The sequence below is a fragment of the Papio anubis genome, chromosome 8 (assembly GCF_008728515.1).
Source record: "Papio anubis isolate 15944 chromosome 8, Panubis1.0, whole genome shotgun sequence".
Taxonomy (NCBI): Eukaryota; Metazoa; Chordata; class Mammalia; order Primates; family Cercopithecidae; genus Papio; species Papio anubis.
Window position 1 is genome coordinate 36,707,908 of NC_044983.1, and position 18,843 is coordinate 36,726,750.

At 39.1% G+C, this 18,843-nt stretch overlaps 1 protein-coding gene across 10 annotated transcripts in view; it reads right to left on the reverse strand.

Annotated features, from left to right (window-relative positions):
• NSD3 (nuclear receptor binding SET domain protein 3) overlaps positions 1-18,843 on the reverse strand; it is a 110,901-nt gene that overhangs the window by 64,338 nt on the left and 27,720 nt on the right. For all 10 annotated transcript variants that reach the window (XM_009212912.4, XM_009212915.4, XM_009212913.4 and 7 more), the window contains exons 2-4: positions 10,394-11,112; positions 896-967; positions 185-347 (exon numbers count right to left, since the gene is read on the reverse strand). In XM_009212912.4, coding sequence (XP_009211176.1) covers positions 185-347; positions 896-967; positions 10,394-11,068 — 910 coding nt within the window. In that variant the 5' untranslated portion in view covers positions 11,069-11,112. The remainder of the gene's footprint in view (positions 1-184; positions 348-895; positions 968-10,393; positions 11,113-18,843) is intronic.

The window sequence follows — 18,843 nt, forward strand, 5'->3', positions numbered from 1 at the left end:
CCTGGGCAACAGAGCAAAAACTCCGTCTCAAAAAAAAAAAAAACAAACCCACAAAACTGATACAGATAGGCACATTTTTGTATCAGATTATGTATTATGTGTGTATTTTATATTCACATACAACATTTAAAAGTCACTTTCATTTCCAACCTTTTACTCAGCATCTGTTTATGCCTTTTCTTACCTCTTGTGTTAATTTTGGTATGAACCTCAAGCTGGGGATCACTTGAAACCATACAAGGCCACCAAGGATAGGTTCCCACCTTGGACCACACAAGATCGCCAACCTGAAACTTAACACCAGTGGACACTTCTGTTGTTGGAACAGAAGATAGTATTGGCTGAACCTACAGGAAAGGGTCAAAAAACTTCATCAGAAATTCAAAAAAAGAAACTATGTATATAATACATTAAAAATGCTAACAATGTAATTTTATCTTCAATTATACTTTGATACAGGAAAGGGTTAAAAACAACAGAAATTCAAAAAAAGAAACTATGTATAAAGTACATTAAAAGTGCTAACAATGTAAATTTATCTTCAATTATACTTTTCTCTGATGTCTCCTATCTAAAACTAGCAAAAGGGAACGAGGAAAAATATTAATAAGCCCCACCCCAAATACTGAAGATAGGATTGATGGTTTCTGTTGCCAAGTTATTAAAAAGGCATGTTAAGAATACACCTGATCAATTTAAAAAAAAAAACAGATCATAGTTCTGAAAAGGAAAATAATTCACTGAAAATATCCACCTCTCAAGCCAGCTCCAAGATTTATTTCAATATAATTTCTGAAATTAAAAAGCGTAGTACCAATATGTGTTGCAACTCAGTCACTGTGTTTCACCTTCTTCCACCATATTTGGTTAGACAGTATTCAGTAAAACAACTTACTGGGGCTTCTTCTTTTAGTACTGGATCTTCCCTTGGTTTTTCTGATACAGTGTCAACCCTCTCATTTGGTCTCTAGGTGAAAAGGTATAGGTAAGTTGAATAAAATGGCATTAAATAAACAAACAAAAAAACAGTGACGTACATAAAAAGAATCAAAGAAAACTAAATAAAGAGAATAAAGGGCATTTATTAACTGAACAATGTAAGGAGTAAGAATACAACTTATTCAGTACCTAATTCTGTCTCAACATTCATTTTCCATCCCATACCATAGCTTTATCTCCTTTTCCTTATTTTGTTACTTTTAAAACTTAATTTCTAGGCCAGGTGCGGTGGCTCACACCTGTAATCCCAGCACTTTGGGAGGCTAAAGCGGGCAGATCACAAGGTCGGGACTTTGAGACCAGCCTAGCCAGCATGGTGAAACCCCATCTCTACTAAAAATAAAAAAAATTAGCTGGGCATGGTGGTGCACGCCTGTAGTCCCAGCTACTTCGGAGACTGAGGCAGGTGAATCTGGGAGGAGGAGCTTGCAGTGAGCCAAGATTGCACCACTGCACTCCAGCCTGGGTGACAGAGTGAGACTCCATCTCAAAAAACAAAACAAAACAAAACAAAAAACTTAATTTCTAAATAAACTGGTACCTTTCTTTTTAATGCTCAGATTCTAGAAAAAAAAGGGCACTCTAAGATTACTAGTAAGACATAACTTGAAACTTTTCTGGAGAGCAATTTGGCTGTATATATGAAAAGCATTAAATTTTCAGACTCTGACCTTGCAAATCTACTTCTAAGAATGTATATTTGAAAAGCACTGAGAGATGTAAAAAATATGGATAAGTTTGAAGATATGCATACTATTGCTACTTATAAGAGCTAAGTATTACGCATAATCTAGATGGGCTGGGCCTGGTGGCTCACGCCTATAATCCTAGCACTTTGGGAGGCCAAGGTGGGCGGGTCATGAGGTCAAGAAATGAAGACCATCCTGGACAAGATGGTGAAACCTTGTCTCTACTAAAAATACAAAAAATTAGCTGGGCATGGTGGTGTGTGCCTATAGTCCCAGCTATTTGGGAGGCTGAGACAGGAGAATCGCTTGAACCCGGGAGGCAGAGGCTGCAGTGAGCCAAGATCACGCCACTGCACTCTAGCCTGGTGACACAGTGAGACTCCGTCTCAAAAAAAAAAAAAAAAAAGAAATAATCAAGATGTCCAAACATCTAGAATAAATTATAGTATAGCTAAGTAGAACATATTTTAAGATAACACTAATTACAATGCTATTTTAAAACAGCACATCACAAAGTAGTTTGAATAGTATGGTTCAAGTCTTAATTTTTTTATGTGCACAGAAGAATAAAAGGATATAAAAGGTTACCACCAGGTAATAAAATAAGTGATTTTTTTGGAGTGCTTATCTTTTTCTTTTTCTTTTTTTTTTTTTTTTTTGAAACAGGGTCTTGCTTTGTCACCCAAGCTGGAGTGCAGTGACGTGATCATGGCTCATTGCAGTCTCAACCTCCTGGGCTCAAGAAGTCCTCCTACCTCAGCCTCCTGAGTAGCTGGGACTACAGACATGTGTCACCACGCCCAGCTAATTTTTGTTGTTGTTGTTGCTGAAATGAGGTCTTGCTATTCCCCAGGCTGGTTTCAAACCCCCGGGCTCAAGTGATCCTCCTGCTTTGGCCTCCCAAAGTTCTGAGATTATAGGTGTGAGCCACTGTGTCTGGCCAGTACTTTTCTGTATTTGTCAAATTGTCTATACTAAACATCGTTACTTTTCTAATCATAAACCTCACAAGTATGTTATTTTAAAGTTTATGGCCGGGCACAGTGGCTCATGCCTGTAATCCCAGCACTTTGGGAGGCCGAGGCAGGTGGATCACGAGGTCAGGAGGTCAAGACCATCCTGGCTAACACAGTGAAACCCCATCTCTACTAAAAAAAAAAAAAAAAAATTAGCCAGGCATGGTGGCAGGCACCGACAGTCCCAGCTACCTGGGAGGCTGAGGCAGAAAAATGGCATGAACCCGAAAGGTGGAGCTTGCAGTGAGCCAGATTGCGCCACTGCACTCCACCCTGGGGGATAGAGTGAAATTCCATCTCAAAAAAAAAAAAGAAGAAAGAAAGAAGTTTCTAAAACCCTTTGGGGAGGCAATTTGGAAGTAGCTATCAAAATTTAAGATATGTACACTCTTCAATCTAGCAATCACATTTTAGAAATTTATTCTACAGAAATATGCAAAACAAGAAAATCTAAGCAGAGGAATTCTGCTAAGAGAAATCTAAGCAAAGCAGTATTATTTCATGTCAGTAATCTGCATGTCTACCAATATCTTCCAACTTTTTATTTAAAAATATGTAATCTATACATGCCTTGAAAATATTTGGTACAATGTAAACAAAATTGATACCAGTAATTATCTTTTGGAAATGACTTGAGGGAAATGGTGAAGGAAGATCTTCTATACCTTTTTACTATTTGTCTTTTCTGTAAAAACAAAAAACCAAATTACCTCTACAATGTAAAAGATTTTTAAAATATGTTACTTGTTAGAGAACAGAATTTAATTTAGATGGCTTAAAAAGAGGGTATATCCATTAAAGTAGGTCTTAATTCTACTAAAAGAATATGATTAATTTAGCCGGGCGCGGTGGCTCAAGCCTGTAATCCCAGCACTTTGGGAGGCCGAGACGGGCGGATCACGAGGTCAGGAGATCGAGACCATCCTGGCAAACACGGTGAAACCCCGTCTCTATTAAATACAAAAAACTAGCCGGGCGAGGTGGCGGGCGCCTGTAGTCCCAGCTACTTGGGAGGCTGAGGCCGGAGAATGGCGTGAACCCGGGAGGCGGAGCTTGCAGTGAGCTGAGATCCGGCCACTGCACTCCAGCCTGGGTGACAGAGTGAGACTCCGTCTCAAAAAAAAAAAAAAAAAAAAAAAAGAATATGATTAATTCTAAAAGTTACTTAAAATTCTCATTCTATTATTTCAAAGCATTTAAAGACACTGTTGTGAAAACAAAGTTTTATTAAATTTAAAAAAGTATAAAAAGGTTTTTTTTTTGAGACAGAGTCTTGCTCTGCTGTTGCCTAGGATGGAGTGTGGTGGTGAGATCTCGGCTCATTGCAACCTCTGCCTCCCAGGTTCAAGTGGTTTTCCTCCCTCAGCCTCCTGAGAAGCTGGGAATACAGGCCCACGCCACCACACCCAGCTAATTTTTATATTTTTAGTAGAGATGGTGTTTTGCCATGTTGGCCAGGCTGGTCTTGAACTCTTAACCTCAGGGGATCCACCTGCCTTGGCCTCCCAAAGTGCTGGGATTACAGGTGTGAGCCACCGCACCTGGCCTAAAAAGGTTTTTCAGTTTTAGGAAAATAATATGTTCTATAAGACAGACTAATGTCCCCAAACCCAAGTATCAATCATTCACTTCACAGTGCCTACCATGTTTCAGGCTCAGTTCTAGAAGTTACATAGGCTATATATAATAGTGAAACAAACAGATGTGATTCTTGACCCCAAGGAGTTTACAGTTGGGCAGGAGAGACTGATATTAAAAAACAGAAACACAAACATCCAGTTAAAAAGTAAGTGCTATGGCTGGGCATGGTGTGGCTCACACCTGTCAGCACTTTGGGAGGCCAAGGTGGAAGGATCTCTTGAGGCCAAGAGTTCAAGACCAGCTTGGGCAACACAGTGAGACCCAGTACCTAAAAACAACAAATGCCTGTAGTCCCAGCTACTCTGGGGGGCTGAGGCAGGAGAATCGTTTATGCCCCAGAGTTCAAGGCTTCAATGGGCTATGACTGCACTTCAGCCTGGGTGATGCAGCGAAACCCTGTCTCTTAAAACAACAACAACAAACAAAAAAAGTAAGTGCTAGGAAGAAAAAGAGAAATAATAGTGTGTAAGTATATATGTATGTATTTTCAGATATGAAGGTCAGGAAAAGCCTCTCTAAGAAAATAAATTACAATCTGCCAGGCGTGGTGGCTCACACCTGTAATCCCAGCACTTTGGGAGGCCGAGGCAGGTAAATCACTAGGTCAGGAGTTCCAGACCAGCCTCGCCAAGATGGTGAAACCCCGTCTCTACTAAAAATACAAAAATTAGCCAGGCACGGTGGCAGGCGCCTGTAGTCTCAGCTAGTCAGGAGGCTGAGGCAGAAGAATCGCTTGAACCTGGGAGGCAGAGATTGCAGTGAGCTGAGATCGTGCCACTGGACTCTAGCGTGGGCGACAGAGCGAGACTCCATCTCAAAAAAACAAAAAAACCAAAAACAAGAAAAGAAAAGAAATTACAATCTAAGAATCAAAGGACGAAGAATTAGCTTAGTAAAACATGGAGGAAAGAACATTCCAGGAGGAAGGAGTAGCATGTGTGAGATAGCTGAGGTTAAAAACGGTACCAGCTGTGCACAATGGCTCACACCTATAATCCCAGCACTTTGAGAGGTTGAGGCAGGTGGATCACTTGAGCCCAGGAATTCAAGAACAGCTTGGGTAACATGGCGAGATCCCATCTCTACAAAAAAAGAGCCAGGCATAGTGATGTGTACCTATATAATCTCAGCCACTCAGTAGGCTAAGGTGGGAGGATTGCTTGAGCCCAGGAGTTTGAGGCTATGTGAGCTATGCTCACCTCACTGTACTCCAGTAAGTGAGTACAGTGGGTGTACTGGGTGACAGAGTGAGACCCTGTCTCCAGAGGAAAAAAAAAAAAAAAAAAAAAAAAGGACTTCCTTTCAAACCTTCTAATTCAAATGTCTTATCTTTTTAAATCTTTTTAAAATTTTTTTGATTTGTTCCAGATTATTGGTGTTTCCTTCACGCTGGTTTGAAATGCCATCAAAATCACTTTCAAAGAATTAAAGTTTTTTACACAGTCATTTTAAAAGAAAGAAGTGGCTAGGGAGTAAAGGATGCCCAAAAGGATTTATTCTAAGCTTTCAAGACTATATAAATAAGAGAAGAAAAAGAAGTCAAGTAAGGATGCTGCAATAATAGAGAGGAAGTATCTATTATAAAATGTGCTAATGCATGAGCCAAACAGATATACCTGGTAGGCATTTAGAGACAGAGACAACTTTAAGACATTAAAATTAAGTCGGGACAGAAATACTCTCTTTGGGTACTAATTCCATTACTTTGTCAGGAAGAGAAAGCATCAGAAAAAGATGACAGTGAGTTAGCTCTCCTTAATGTTCAATTCATCTTAATTTTAAAAATTAGGATTTTGTGGGTATATATCACTTTTTTACATTTTTAATAGACTCCACATAAGAATACCTAAAAATTATGTTGAGTGGCTAAAATAAATTACATTATCCTAAATATTCCTGTAAAATTTTTAGCCTAGCACTTTTTTTTTTTTTTTTTCTGAGACAGAGTCTTGCTCTGTTGCCAGGTTGGAGTGCAGTGGCACGATCTCAGCTCACTACAATCTCTGCCTCCCAGGTTCAAGCGATTCTCCTGCCTCAGTCTCCTGAGTATCTGGGATTACAAGCACGCGCCACTGTGCCCGGTTGTATTTTTAGTAGAGACGGGGTTTCACCATGTTGGCCAGGATGGTCTTGATCTCTTGACCTCATGATCCACCCACCTAGGCCTCCCAAAGTGCTGGGATTATAGGTGTGAACCACCACGCCCGGCCTTTAGCCTAGTACTTTTATTAAAACCAAGGGATTCATTAAGATGAATATATTACAGCCCAGGTGCTGTGGCTCACGCCTGTAATCCCAAAACTTTGGGAGGCCAAGGTGGGCGGATCACTTGAGGTCAGGAGTTCAAGACCAGCCTGGCCAACATGGCGAAACCTCATCTCTACTAAAAATACAAAAATTAGCCAGGCGTGGTGGCACACACCTGTATTCCCAGCTACTAAGGAGGCTAGGGCAGGAGAATCGCTTGAATCCTGGAGGCAGAGGTTGCAGTGAGCCGAGATTGTGCCACTGCACTCCACCCTGGGTGACAGAGTGAGATTCCGTCTCAAAAATAAATAAATAAAACTAAATAAAAAATGTGTACCAAAAGAACATTTTGCATATAAAGAGTTTCTAAGAATTTTAAGGCCTAATACTCTGAGGCTAGAGAGCCAAACCTGCTACCTTACTGTTCATGGGACTGATCCAGCCACTCTGCTTTTTATAAGTGGATATGGCAAACTAAGGGTTAATGAGACTCTGCCTTAGTGGATTAGCCCACTGAAGTGCTGATAGGAGACCAGCGACTGTTTGAATAACAGGGCCTATGCTCACATGCCTAAGGCATTCCACCTGCCAAGGAGGAAGACATGCAGAAACACAGCCACATGTTTCTGATTTAGTGGGAGGAAAAACAGCTCATGCAGATTTTTAAAATATACAATTTCAGAAGTGATCTCAGGTCTCCTGCTGCCTAGATGTTTGGACACATTTTCATTGTTGAGAAGATATACTTAGGTTGTTCCAAATAACAGCCACTCTTCAGAAGGCCAAATAGCTTAGAATTAGGGGGAAATACTTACACATCAAGTACTAAGAAAAAAGTAGCAGGTGAAATCTTAAGGTGTTGTGTTTTTTGTTTGTTTTTGAGACAGAGTCTTATTCTGTCACCCAGGCTGGAGTGCAGTGGCACGATCTTGGCTCACTGCAACCTCCACCTCCCAGGTTCAAGCAATTCCTGTGCCTCGGCCTCCAGAGTAGCTGGGATTACAGGTACCCTTTGCCACGCCCGGATAATTTTTAAATATTTTTAGTAGAGATGGGGTTTCACCATGTTGGCCAGACTGGTCTCAAACTTCTGACCTTAAGCGATCCACCCACCTCGGCCTCCCAAAGTGCTGCTATTACAGAGTGAGCCACCACGCCCGGAGTTAAACATGGAACTCAACTATACGAGATTTTGTTTGCTCAAAAAAGAACCTATGAACCTATGAGTGGGCTTTTAAGGAACAACAACAACAAAGTAAAGTAAAAGAAAAAATCTATATAAATGCAAATCCAGCTCCAGGAGATTTATATCAGACTTTTTCTCCAGGAATACAGTTTTCATTATGTCTCCCTGGGGCATCTGGGGGAGGGAAGCTGTCCAGTGAAGTCAGTGGATGCTTCTTTGGGCTTCCCTTCCACTTCTCAGTCCTCTACAATGCTAAACACCAAGGGCTGGGACCCCTATGGAAAACCAGTAGGCATACGGTATTGACCATTAAAATAACTGTCCTGAAGGAAGCACTGTAGATGTTGTTCAAGTTAAGGAAATCTAATTTAAAAACATATGCAGTTGTGAAACATTAATTTATACACATCTCTAGCTTAGCAAAAGCATGACATTAATGATAGGCAAGAGCCGTGGGAGCTCTGGCTGTGAAAGTCTGTGGTCAGAATGGAGTACAACTTCTACAACTGCCCCATGTGTGATACAATTCTAATTAATCAAAATTAAATTAACAAGAACTTACCTCTTTACTTCTTTGAAGGAAAGGAAGAGAGAAGGGGGGAGAAGGAGAGGGAGAGAGAGAGAGGAGAGAGGGAGAGAAGAAGGGAGAGAAGGGAGGGATGGAAGAGGGAAGGCATGAGGGGTAGGACGGAAAGAGGGAGGAATGGGGCAGAGAGGGGAGCAGGGAGAGGGAGGGAGAGGAAGAGGGAGAGAAGGAGACAGGGAGAGACGGAGAGAGAGAGAGAGAGAACGAACAAGAAAAAAACCTGGATTTCCCCCTAAGACTCAACTTTCAGGCAATGCTCCTAGTAATATTCCAGGCAGTTAATGCCACTTTCTCCAGGTATACTTTTGGTCAAAATTGATATTCCTTTATCCCAAGCTATTGTAAGATCCTAAACATCAAATAGTAAATTTTGCTCATCATGATTCAATAAAAAGGAAAATGAACTAAAACCCTTAAATTAAAATCTAAACATCTGGGCCAGGTACGGTGGCTCATGCCTGTAATCCCAGCACTTTGGGAGGCTGAGGCAGGCAGAACACCTGAGGTTGGGAGTTCGAGACCAGCCTGACCAACATGGAGAAACCCCGTCTCTACTAAAAAAAAAAAAATACAAAATTAGCTGGGCGTGGTGACATGCCTGTAATCCCAGCTACTTGGCAGGCTGAGGCAGGAGAATTGCTTGAATCTGGGAGGCGGAGGTTGCGGTGAGCAGAAATTGAGCCACTGCACTCCAGCATAGGTAACGAGAGTGAAACTCCGTCTCAAAATAAAATAAAACAAAATAAAATCTAAGCACTGTAATCCTGAGCTCTAATAGTTACCTGAAGGTTTAGGTGATATAAAGAACTAGGTATAGCAGATATCTAACAAAGACAGAACTGGTTTTAGAATCTAATTGCAAAATGACTACTAGAAACATCACTGATGACTCTTTATCTCATTACCCAGTTTTATTGTCTTCACAGCATCTAAAGCTATCTGAATTTATGTACATACATATGCATTTTCTGGCTCCCCTCACTAGAATATAAGCATCCTGAGAGCAGGCTTTTCATTTCTACTTTTCATTTCTACTTTTCATTCATTGCAATACCTTTGATTCTTAGAGCATTGCCTAGCACACAGTAGGAGGAGTATTTCACCAACATTTGTTAATGAATAAATAAGAAAACTACAGAAAAATGAGAAAACATGTTGAAATGTCACATTGGGACTTGTGAGAGTCTAGAACCATTGTGACCTTTACTCCAGAAAAACATCACTTGTGAGTTGCATGAAGTAATAGAAGCCAGCTACCAAGGAAAAGATGAGTTGGTAAGAAGTAAACATTTCTTTGAACAGAAAATAACTTATTCAGGCATAACACATATAAAAGCAGATAGCTGTCAGAAAAATAAATATAGTTTTCCTAAGTCAAAGTTTAGAAAACATTTGCAATTCATATTATGAACTCTTCATTTAAGCTAGAATTATTTTTTACATACTTATTATATTATTGCTAAGCAAATTCACGCTGAAACCTCCGATATTAAAAAATTCAGCAGCACATATCTTAAGTTACCTATAAAGGATGATAAAAACTCACCTGAAGTTTTAATCAATATATATTAATACTAACTCTGATTTTAATAAACAGATTTCTATTATTTCAGGTTATTTTGTAGCAAACATTAGCAATGAGTGTTAAATCTAAGCTCTACTGGCAAAAGTTGGTCTAAAATAATGAAAACTCAATATAATTAACTATTTTATCTTTGGCTTTCCTCTTCATTTTCAAAAACCAACAGTCTATTTAAGCAAATGAAAATAACCGAAGCCATTAGGACAAAGAAACATAAGCAGCAAGATTTGTTTTACATGTTTTTAAAATATTTCTTAACTAATATCCATTCATATATTCAACAAATACTCAGCATCTATTATAATATTCCAAGCACTTTCCTAGTGATTAGAAAAAAGAAATTATCAGAAGGATTCATATTTAAAGAGATAAAAACCAAAAAGATCTCTTGAACTTCCAGTAAATGTGAAATAGAACAAAATTTTTCAAAAAGACTTTTCAACTCACATTTTGTTCCTCTGGTTCTAATTTGGGGATTTTGTGTGACTTGCGCTCTTCAGATCTCGATGAGTCATGCTTGTTGCTTTTTTTCCTCTTTTCTTTTCTACTTTCATGCTTTGACTTCATGTGCTCACTTGCCTGTACTTCATTTAAAAGGTCTCCACAAAGGGAAGACTCAAACAATTCCCTGCCATTCTGGATAGTTTTGGTTATTTTTAGTTTAATTTCAGGTGAGCCAGTCTTCTTTGGAATCACAGTTTGTGGTACCGAAGGAGGAGGTGGTGGCTGTGGAGGGGAAGGTTTTTCCAGAATTTCATGTGGTCTTGTGTTTGGAATTTCTGAATGGTAATAGTCAGTGGGGCTAAAGTTTCTAGCTGCACCAAAGCCATTGGCTGACCCATTAGGATACTGACTATATGACTGGTATTTGGTTTGAGTTTCATACACGCTGATTGATGATGGATACCCATTTGTGAGTGGAGGAAGATCTTCTGTTGTAGCTGGGTACTGAAAGCCTTGCTGCAAGGTAGCTTCATATGGTGTTTGGCCACCATCTTCAGCAATGTCACTGTTGTTATCAAAGGCATCCTCCTGACGGATGTTGGCGGAGTCAATGAGTTGAGGTGGTTGCTGAATTGTGTTTCCCATGATCCCTTGCATGAAAGAGAAAGAGAAATCCATTGTTCTGCTCCAGCATCCTTAACTTTCCCTTTCTCTCATCGGGCCTAAAATTATAAAAGAGGGGATTAGAAGGTGTTAATATTATCATTGACTAGAGGCTAATCAACTGAAAAAGGATTAAATTAAAATGTTTTGAACTCAATTTTCGTATCCAGATATGCATAGACATTAAACATTTCTAAAACAGATAACCAATATTCTGACACAGGGTAAATACCTTTTATCTTCAATGCTTATCTGTTTGAAACTCCTGATTACTTTCACAACAACTGTGGCAACAAGATTTTATCATCACTGCCAACACATGAAATAGTTTTGACATTCCTTTTTATCTCCCAAGTTAGAGATCATAAGTCTCAAGTTAAAACTAGTGTTTGCAAAATAAGCAGTGTCCTGACACATATCAATCTGCTTCCATAAGAGCTTCCTTTAACATCATTCATATTTTGTTCAGTGGTTGTTTTAATTACAAAAATAATAAAATGTTATTGCATTTTTTTTTTGAGACACAGTATCACTCTGTCACCCAGGGTTGAATGCAGTGGTGCAGTCATGGCTCACTACAGCCTCAACATCCCAGGCTCAGGTGATCCTCCCATCTCAGCCTCCCCAGTAGCTGGAACTCAGGCATGCATCACCACGCCCAGCTAATTTTTGCATTTTTTGTAGACAGGGTTTCACTATGTTGCCCAAGTTGGTCTTGAACTCTGGAGTCAAGCAATCCGTCTGCCTGAGCCTCCCAAAGTGCTAGGATTATAGGCGTCAGCCACCATGCCTGGCCTGCAAATATTTTAAACACCAAAGTGAAAAGGTCTGTTCCTTTCCCCACTTCATTATTCCCACTCTTCTATGCCAAGACAACCACTATAAACACTTTGATGGGTATTCTTTCACATCTTTCTCTACGTTTTTACATATAAAAATTTTAAAATAGGGCTTATTCTGTGACTTGCTTATTTAACTTAACAATATATCCTAGATATGCTTCTACATCAGCATGTATAGACAATTTTCATACTTATTCTTTAAATGGTTGCATAGCAAATAAACGTTGTTTTTACCATAATGTATTTAACCATTTGTGTACTGATAGTTTCTCGCAATTGTTTGATATAATAAATATGTCTGCAGAAAACCTTGTTTATTTTTATTTATTTTTCTTTTCTTTATTCTTTTTTTCAAATAGAGACAGGATCTTGCAGTGTTGCCCAGGCAGGTCTCAAACTCCTGGACTCAAGTAATCCTCCTGCTTCAGCCTCCCAAAGTGCTGAGATTATAGGCATGAGTCACCATGCCTGGCCTGAAACATTCTTGAAACTCGATTTTTGTGCACATATATATTTCTACAGGACAGATTTGAAATTTTGATAGATACTGTAAAATTGTTCTATAGGTTATACTATGTCAATGAACTCTCATACCAATAGTGTGTGATTCTCTACACTGTTGCCAGTATCTACTTATTTTTAACAACTGTTATATATAGCAGAAGCATCTGGGGTACTTTTACAAAATGTATGTGTCAGAGTCTATCTCCTAAAGATTCTAATTGAATAAATCTGGGGTGGGGTCCTGGGCATAAGTTTTTAAAGACTATATCTCCAGTAATTTTGATGCATATTCTTGGTTGGATCATTGCATTATAACTTTTCAATTATTGCATCTCCTCTAGTAGGTGTCTGAAGATGCCTACATTATGTAATAATGTTACAATATACATAAGCATCTGTTAGAAAATGCTACAAGACCACCCTGCCTTGTCATAAGGTATGACAAGTGCACATCACAGGATAGAAGATTAATGGACAATCCATATATTATTTTGATAATCCCATAAGCATTTCTTCTAGAAAGTTCTTTTGAGACGGAGTCTTGCTTTGTTGTCCAGGCTGGAGTGCAGTGGCACAATCTCAGCCCACTGCAAGCTCCGCCTCGCAGGTTCATGCCATTCTCCTGCCTCAGCCTCCCGAGTAGCTGGGACTAGAGGCGCCCACCACCATGTCTGGCTATTTTTGTTGTTGTTGTTGTATTTTTTTTTTTTGGTAGGGATGGGGTTTCACCATGTTAGCCAGGATGGTCTCGATCTCCTGACCTCATGATCCGCCCGCCTCGGCCTCCCAAAGTGCTGGGATTACAGGCGTGAGCCACCACACCCAGCCTCTTCTAGAAAGTTCTAAGGCAGGAAGAACAAACCAGTTTTCACAACTATATCAACTCTGATGAACTGATTGTAGCTGCCTGGAATACTGTGAAGAAGGATCCTGAGGCTGGGCGCTGTGGCTCACATCTGTAATCCCAGCACTTTGGGAGGCCGAGGTGGGTGGATCACGAGGTCAGGAGTTTGAGACCAGCCTGGCCAATATGGTGAAACCCCGTCTCTACTAAAAATACAAAAATTAGCTGGACATGCTGGCAGGTGCCTGTAATCCCAGCTACTCAGGGGGCTGAGGCAGGAGAATCGTTTGAACCCAGGAGGCAGAGGTTGCAGTGAGCAAAGATCGCACCATTGCAATCCAGCCTGGCCAACAGGGTGAGACTCTGTCTCAAAAAAAAGAGGATCCGGAGGCTACATTCCAGTTCGACTCTGTTAATAACAGAATCATTAACAACACCTATTATTAATAGATTAATAACAGACTGATTAACAGTGTCTACCATCTTGGTTCCAGTAGATTTGCTGTAATAATAAAACAACCCCAAAAAGCAAATGGAAGAGGGAAACAAAGCTGACAATACACTTTTCAAGGTGTATCCAATTATACAGCTACTGTTTGTTCTGCTAGTAACAAACGGAAATCATTTTGGAAGTCCTAAAATTACAAACAAATGAATAAGACCGCACACAAGAAATTGAACTGTGTGTACTGCTTTGCACTGGCTGGGGGTGGGAGGGATCCAGAGCACTCTCATTTTCTTAGTGTCACCTCAGGGTCAGGCACTTTACACATCAGCTCATTTAATCATCACAACTCTGCAAGATAGGGATTGTGATTTCTGGTTCACAGGTAAAAGAAAGTGAGCTTCAGAGGGGTTAGGTGGCCTGCTTAAACCACAAGGGGGGAGAACTCGAATTTGGATCCAGGCATGTCTGACTCTGAAGTCCATGTTGTTTTTGTTTGTTTGTTTGTTTCGAGACAGGGCCTCACTCTGTTGCCCAGGCTGGAGTGCAGAAACATGCAATCACAGCTCACTGCAGCCTTGACTTCCTGGGTTCAGATGATTCTCTCACCTCAGGCTCCCAAGTAGCTGGGACTACAGGCACGTGCCACACCTGGCTTATTTTTTGTATTTTTTGTAGAGATGGAGTTTCACTATGTTGCCCAGGCTGATCTCGAGCTCCTGATGTCCATGATTTTTACAACTGTATCAGTTCTGTTTCCCTCAGCTATCAGTTCTGGGAAAAGAATTCTTTTGTTCAGGTACTTTATTCCTTGGTCACTATCAAAATCACAAATATTCTAATAACCACCATTAACACTTACATAGTACTCTGTAAGTGCCAGGCACCATTCTAAGTGCTTGACATAAGTAATAAATTTAATCCTTCCAGCAACCTTCATGTAGATATTATCTCCTATTATACATAGGGATATAGAGGCACAGAGAAGTTAAATGACTTGCTCAAGTGCACATGGCTAGTAATTAATTGACAGAGCTAAGATTCAACCCAAGCAGTCTGGTTTCAGGGTCTGTGCTCCTGATTAGCATACCATATTTACTGACAATGTTTAAGAACTGAAACATTACCTTAATTTAACTTTTGGCAAAAATGTATAGCTCACAGCAACAGACATAAGAAGGAAATGTTCAAAAATTCTGTTAACAAGCATGGAGCAACTACAAAGGCAGAATTCAAAAGTTCTCATTTATACTTCCAACTTGAAGGCAAGTCAAATAATGACATCTAACAAGATGCAACCTGTGTTTTTGGTTCTTATAACTGTCATATACAAGCTCAGCTTCCAGATTCGTCTCCCAAATTACAGTCTTCAGGGTTTTTCAGGCATATGTATTCAGAGACTGAGATTTCTGATGCTTTTGATTGAGTTTCAAACACAAGAAGTTTTATATTTTCCCCTTTTCCTGTCTTCTCTAGCCCTAACTTCAAATATCTCATATTAGTCTGAACTAAGAAAATAACATTACCTTCTTATAATTGCACAGGAGTCCACGGAGTGAACTCATATGCATTCATATCACAGAGTGTTTTCATATACATTTGTATTTGATCCTCAAAACAACTCTGTCAGACTGGCAGGGCAAGGTGTGCATTAACTTCATTTTTTAGCTATCTACATACAACACTTGAAATACTGACTTTCCACAAAGCTAATTAGTAATAAAGCTTGAAAAATAATCACTCTCCTGATTTCTAATCCTGTGCTCTTTTTCACTATATCTCATCGCCAGAGAATAACCAACTACTTAAGGACAACTACACTAAATCCTTAAAAGTCATTAGTTCAAAACTAAATGCACTGTCCTTTTCCTAGCACAATGTCCCTTTCAGACTATCCCAGTCTGTCATTGCTTCCATCACTTTTCTAGCTTCCCAGACTAGAAATCTCAGACTCATGGGTGATTGATTCTTCCCTCTTTGTTAAGCCATAAAACTAGTCATTTAGCAAATCTTGCATTTTCTTCCTTTGAAGTATTCTTCCCAGTGCTTCGACTGAATCTGAAGTGAAGAAATAATCAGACAAATCCAAAATGGGTAATATTCTCCCAGACAACTGGCCTGGGCTCTTCAAAAAAGCTAATGTCTAAAACAAACAAAAGGTGGAAAGACTATTCTAGATTTAAAAGAGATAAGATTTATCAACCCAATACAATGCATGAACTTTGATTAAATCCTGGATTTAAATACACACAAACACCAGATTAAACAGATATTGTGGAGACAACTAGAGAATTTTAAAATATGAACTGGCTTTAAACAATGGAGCTATTAATTTCAAGGGCCTGATAATGCTATTCTGTTTATATAAGAGAATGTTCTCATTCTTAGGAGAGCTATGCTGAAATACGCGGTACAGAGATAAAGTGTCATGGTATCTACAACTTTGAAATGGTTCAGAATTTTAAAAAAGGTATATATACCTAGAGTAAAGCAAAGGAGACAAAATTTTAACAACTGGTGAATCTAGGTGTTCAATGTAAATTCTTTTAACTTTTCTAAAGGTTTGAAAATTTTAAAACTGAAAAGCTTGGGGAAAAAAACCCCAAATGATTTGGCTAGTGTTTGGAAGAAGTACTAAAAATAAAAAGCTACAGGTACCTAAGGTGTATGAGCCTCCATTAAATTCTGGTGCCATGTTCTGAGCAAACAAGCTAAAGCGGCCACATTGTTATATTTTCTAGAAACCCTAAGCATGAAGAAAGCCATACTTCTTCATATTATGCCTCCAAATAATACAACAATGCAATCAAGAAAGCAGTTTCGGTGGTTTATAAAAACAGATATTTTGGGACTACATCTACATTTCTTTACATAGTGATTTTTATGGGCAGTGGGGTCTGGCGGCCAGCCTTCACACAGCAGACACACCAACTGACACAATGGTTAAGACCTTACTAAATTAGGAGGCTCTACTGAGCACCATGCTTGAGAGCACAGGTTCAGAATCCAACTAAGTTCAAAAGCATACTTCAAGTCTTGCTGGCTGTGTGACTTTAGGCGACTTATTCAGTACCTCTAATCCTCAGTTTCCTTAGCCAGAAATGTTGGATACCTGTAATTGTGTACCTTGTACAGGGTTACTGTAAGAATTAAGAGTTAATCTATGAACAGCACTTAAGACAGAGCCTGGCATACAGTTAGAGCCTGGCCACTTGTTGGCTATTATTATCATTCATTGCAATGCTGGGCACACAAAACTGGTAAAAAGTTAAAAAAAAAAAAAATCACTGACCTACAGGTACTTTCAATCTCTTTAGCAAGATAATGTAAGATTTTGAGAGTAAGACACATAAAATAGTAGCAAACAGTGTGAAACAGAAGGTGGCTAAGAATTGAATTGTGTTACTACTACAATTGTGACAGACATCTGAGAAGAACAATGCTGGGCAAGGAGGCTTTTAGGCCACAAGAAACAAGTAGGATGTGGAAGTAAGGTGTTCTTCACGCACTGCTTTTCAAACTACTTGGTACAGGCCAGCAAAAATTCTTATACCTTTGTCCTTAATAAATCCCTGATAAAGATGGTGTGTTCAATTCATTTTTAAAGCAATAATATTAATGGCTAACATTTGAGAGCTTAGTGTCAATACTATTCTACACGTTTTACATTTGTTATATTATTTTATTTCACAGAACACCCCTTTGAGGAAATACTATTACTATCCCATTTTACAAATGAAAAATCAAGGCCAATATGATCAAATAACTTGCCCACAGTCTGAGATCAAGTAAATGGAGGGTTCAAACACACACTGTGTTCCACAGCATTGGCTCTTAACAAGAAAGCTTACTTCCCACAATCCCTAAACATGTAAAGTAAACAACAGAACCTCACTTCACACTTCTGCACTCCCACTCCCCAGAGTTAACTAACAATTTGGTGGGAGACTAAATAATTGTACTAATCTATCCATTCTAATATGTACTTTCAAGTCAATGAAATCACCACATAAAACCATTTCTGATAAATTCATCATCTGAACAATGTTTCTACGCTAATTTTTTAAAAAAGATAAATCAATGAATACTTATAATTTTGCTGAAACTATACAGTTTTAAATAAGCAAAAAAAGTTGAAAATTATCAATTAAAGCTTTAGTGCTCTTATTATTTACCAACTTATTCATGGTGGTGGGGGGTGGTGGGGTGATAACAGAAAAATTTATAAAATCCTTAAGCCAAATCACAGATACAGAGTTTAAAAAAACAAAAGCAGGAAAAGAAATCAAGCCAGGCATAGTGGCTCATGCCTGCAATCCCAGCTCCTTAGGAGGCTGAAGTAGAGGGACTATTTGAAGCCAGGCATTTAAGACCACCCTGGGTGACACAGTAAAACTCTTTCTCTAAAATAAAAAAAGAGAGCAAGAGAGAGAAAGAAAGAAATCATGTCACGTGTTCAGATGAACAACCTGAGCCTATAAATATCAATTAAGTATTCATAATGTGCTAAATTTATAGTTTAAATCACTATAACAAATTCATAAACAATTATTTCTGTGGAATGTATTGCTGGAGTCTATAGAATTACATGTTGTGCTGTATATATTCATTTTTTTCTATGTTTAAAATGCCAGTCTCTTCTCAATAAAAGAAAGTTTATATTTAATTATACTTAAAAATTCCTTAGGCTGGGAGCAGTGGCTTACGCTTGTAATCCTAGCACTTTGGGAGAGTGAGGTGGGTAGATCACCCGAGGTCAGGAGTTTGAGACCAGCCTGGCTAACATGGCGAAACCCTGTTTCTACTAAAAATACAAAAAGTAGTCAGGCGTGGTGGTGTGCACCTGTAATCCCAGGTACTTGGGAAGCTGAGGCAGGAAAACTGCTTGAATCCGAGCGGCAGAGGTTGCAGTGAGCTGAGATTGTGCCACTGCACTCCAGCCTGGATGATAGAGTGAGACATCATCTCAAAAAAAAAAAAGAAAGAAAAAAAAATTCCTCACATTGATATCATTATTTAAGCCCTTTGGAATTTGAAGTGGTTTTAAGATGTCATATAAATTGCCTATTTCTGTTTTCAGACCCAGCTACTCTACAAATATATTCCTAGGTTAATCTGTAAATCTAACCACATCACTCTCCTGATTAAAATCCTT